Source organism: Penaeus vannamei, chromosome 31, assembly GCF_042767895.1.
Source record: "Penaeus vannamei isolate JL-2024 chromosome 31, ASM4276789v1, whole genome shotgun sequence".
Taxonomy (NCBI): domain Eukaryota; kingdom Metazoa; phylum Arthropoda; class Malacostraca; order Decapoda; family Penaeidae; genus Penaeus; species Penaeus vannamei.
In genome coordinates, this window is record NC_091579.1 from 18491481 (window position 1) to 18493980 (window position 2500).

A 2500-nucleotide genomic window follows, 5' to 3' on the forward strand; every position below is an offset into this window, starting at 1 on the left:
TTATTTTCTACCCTCCTCCTATCAGCCTTCCTTCCATACTCCCTTCCTTTCTCCTTTCCACCCATTCTCTATCTTCCTTTCTTCCTAAATTCCTTCCTCCCTTCTCCCCTACCTTCCGACAGATGCGTCGTATGGTCGACAAGAGGCCCCTGATCGGAACTGAGAAGCGCCCCTGAGGTGAGAACCCAGTCGCCTCCATCAGTCAAGTCCTGTGTCCAGTCACATGGGTTGGAATTCTCGAAGTCACAGGTGAGCTTTGTTTCTGGTGCAGGTGTAGTGACAGGCGCAGGTGTAGTGCTGCCCATCCATTGGCAGTTGCCCGTTTCTAAGAGCAGGTCGTCCAGGGCGTTGTATGCTGTTGTGAAATTTGTAAGGTCCTGTGATATGTTTGAGAGATGATGCGATCTGCTTTGTTTAGACTGTAAAGTACTCGCAAGTCTTATTAATGGCCATGCTCCCCCCCCCCCCACACCCATAAACATGCCGCATTAAATAATATCTTGAATCAACGAGATCGAATTTTCTGTACATCTAAATAATACTCATCTTTGAATACAACATTCTTCATTGAAATGTAATAAAATCCCCATGGAAGTTGGTCAATTTACTCCTTATAATCCAAATATTTAGAGATCAGGATATGTTACTTCAGTTTCCTCATTTTACCTTGGCCATTAAGGAAATCCGGAAGCATCTTAACTTTCACGCTTAAGTGGAACAAATAGTCGATGCTGTTCAGTGTGACTCTAAAGTTATTCCAGATGTAGTTAAATGGATTATATAGCGTCATTGCTACTCGGGATGTGTTTCTTTCCACATTGACGATCTCAATGCTAACAACATTTGTGTCACCTGCAGATAAAAAGATTACGAATTAAGCCATGCGTTATTCATATTTCTAGAACTTTTTATTCAAACTGATTGTCTACAAATATACAAAGACCGTGTAAAACATACAACAACTTACTATTACTCTGGAGACTGTTCATGAAGAGAGACAAGCAGTAGGTGTCATAGGCCGGGGTAATGTCATTGCTTTTAAGTTCAGCAGAACAGGTGGAGCCAAAAGCACATTGCGTTAAGTCAAAGGATATGTAGTGGCCTGAAATAATTTAAGAAAGTTGATGTTTGATAAAAGAATACATTTTTTAAGTACCTTATATGCCCGAGGGATGGCCTACAACTTTTCCTATCATTCACATTATGAGAAAGACAATTCTATTGATATAATCTGTACACGACCAGCATTTTATTGTCTTTCAAGCATGTAAATTACTTACATAACGATAACAATAGCAAATTACGCATTCTTTAAAAAGAAATGGGGAATACATAGTCCCCAACGTCAACTCCCTTTCAACCAGCAGATAAAGGGGCGGTCACACGAGCGCTTTTTTCAACAACCAGTTTGTGATATGATCCTGTAGCCGGAACGATTTGTCTGCGGTTTCCCAACTTGCTGGTCACAAGGAGCGAAAAGAACCGTCGCGTATGCGCGCGATGTCAGCGACAAACATGGCGTCCACGAAGATTTCCCGAGCGACCCTCCTCAGTATTTTGTCATCTGTAGCTACAATGGAGGCTGAAAGGTTACGTAAACGGCGTATATGGGTTCGTTCGGGGTTGCAGAGAAGAAATAGCAGAAGTTTAAACCATACTCTGCTGATTTTGGCAAAAAAAGAAAAACTCTTCTTTGAGGAACTTGGAAGACGCGCTTTTAAACAATGATGACGCCGCGGTAGCGCAAATGAATTTCCGTGAATTGATAAGCACACTTTGAAAATATAAATGTATAAATTAAAATATATGTTGATAAAATTATATTGATTTAAATATAAATAATATTTTTATGTACGCAGTTGAGTATTTTTTTCCTTAGCAGACTATAGACTTTCTTGACAAGCCACTTCCTCGATTTGTGAACGATGCATATAGTCTGCTTCTACATCAGAGGTATTGTCGACTCGGAACTTGCTGGTAGTGGAAAAGTTCAATTTTCCATTGATTTATCGGTGTAAAAACGCTCGTGTGACCGCCCCTTAAGAAAACTACCTTCTCCGCTGTTAGTTGTGTGGTCAACCAAAACACCGTCGCTGGCTTCTTCTGCCTTCAGCCACTCCCAGCTGTTCCCCTGGGAGTCTGGGACATCCACCCATCCGCACAGTCCGGACTCGAAGTCACAAGTTCCTGGTGGTTTACAAGGTCCTCTCACTACGCTCAGGTCGTCCCAGGCCATGTGTCCGACTGTGCCAGGTAGTCTCAAGCCTTCCAGTATAACCTGTAGTAGAAGTAGTGATATAGTGTGTCTGTGATGCCAGGTGTTGAATGCTTTTATCATGTCTGGCGTTACTCGCATTAGTTATGGTCACACTAGTCTTTTCTGTCCTGGGATCCCACAACAGCCTCGCCGAAGACAGGTCAGCTACAGCTTGGGCAGAGCTGTTGTGTGAACCGACCAATGGTTACTGGATGTGTTGTGATTGGCTGAGACTGGTCGAAT

At 42.6% G+C, this 2500-nt stretch overlaps 1 protein-coding gene across 1 annotated transcript in view; it reads right to left on the minus strand.

Annotated features, from left to right (window-relative positions):
• Positions 1–2371, minus strand: part of LOC113804475 (MAM and LDL-receptor class A domain-containing protein 2) — a gene marked incomplete in the record, with an annotated part of 173084 nt that extends 170713 nt beyond the window's left edge. Inside the window, 4 exon segments of the mRNA XM_070143921.1 lie at positions 113–355; positions 667–852; positions 968–1102; positions 2053–2371. Of these exon segments, the coding sequence (XP_070000022.1) occupies positions 113–355; positions 667–852; positions 968–1102; positions 2053–2356 (868 nt within the window).
• Positions 2372–2500: the final 129 nt, after the last annotated feature.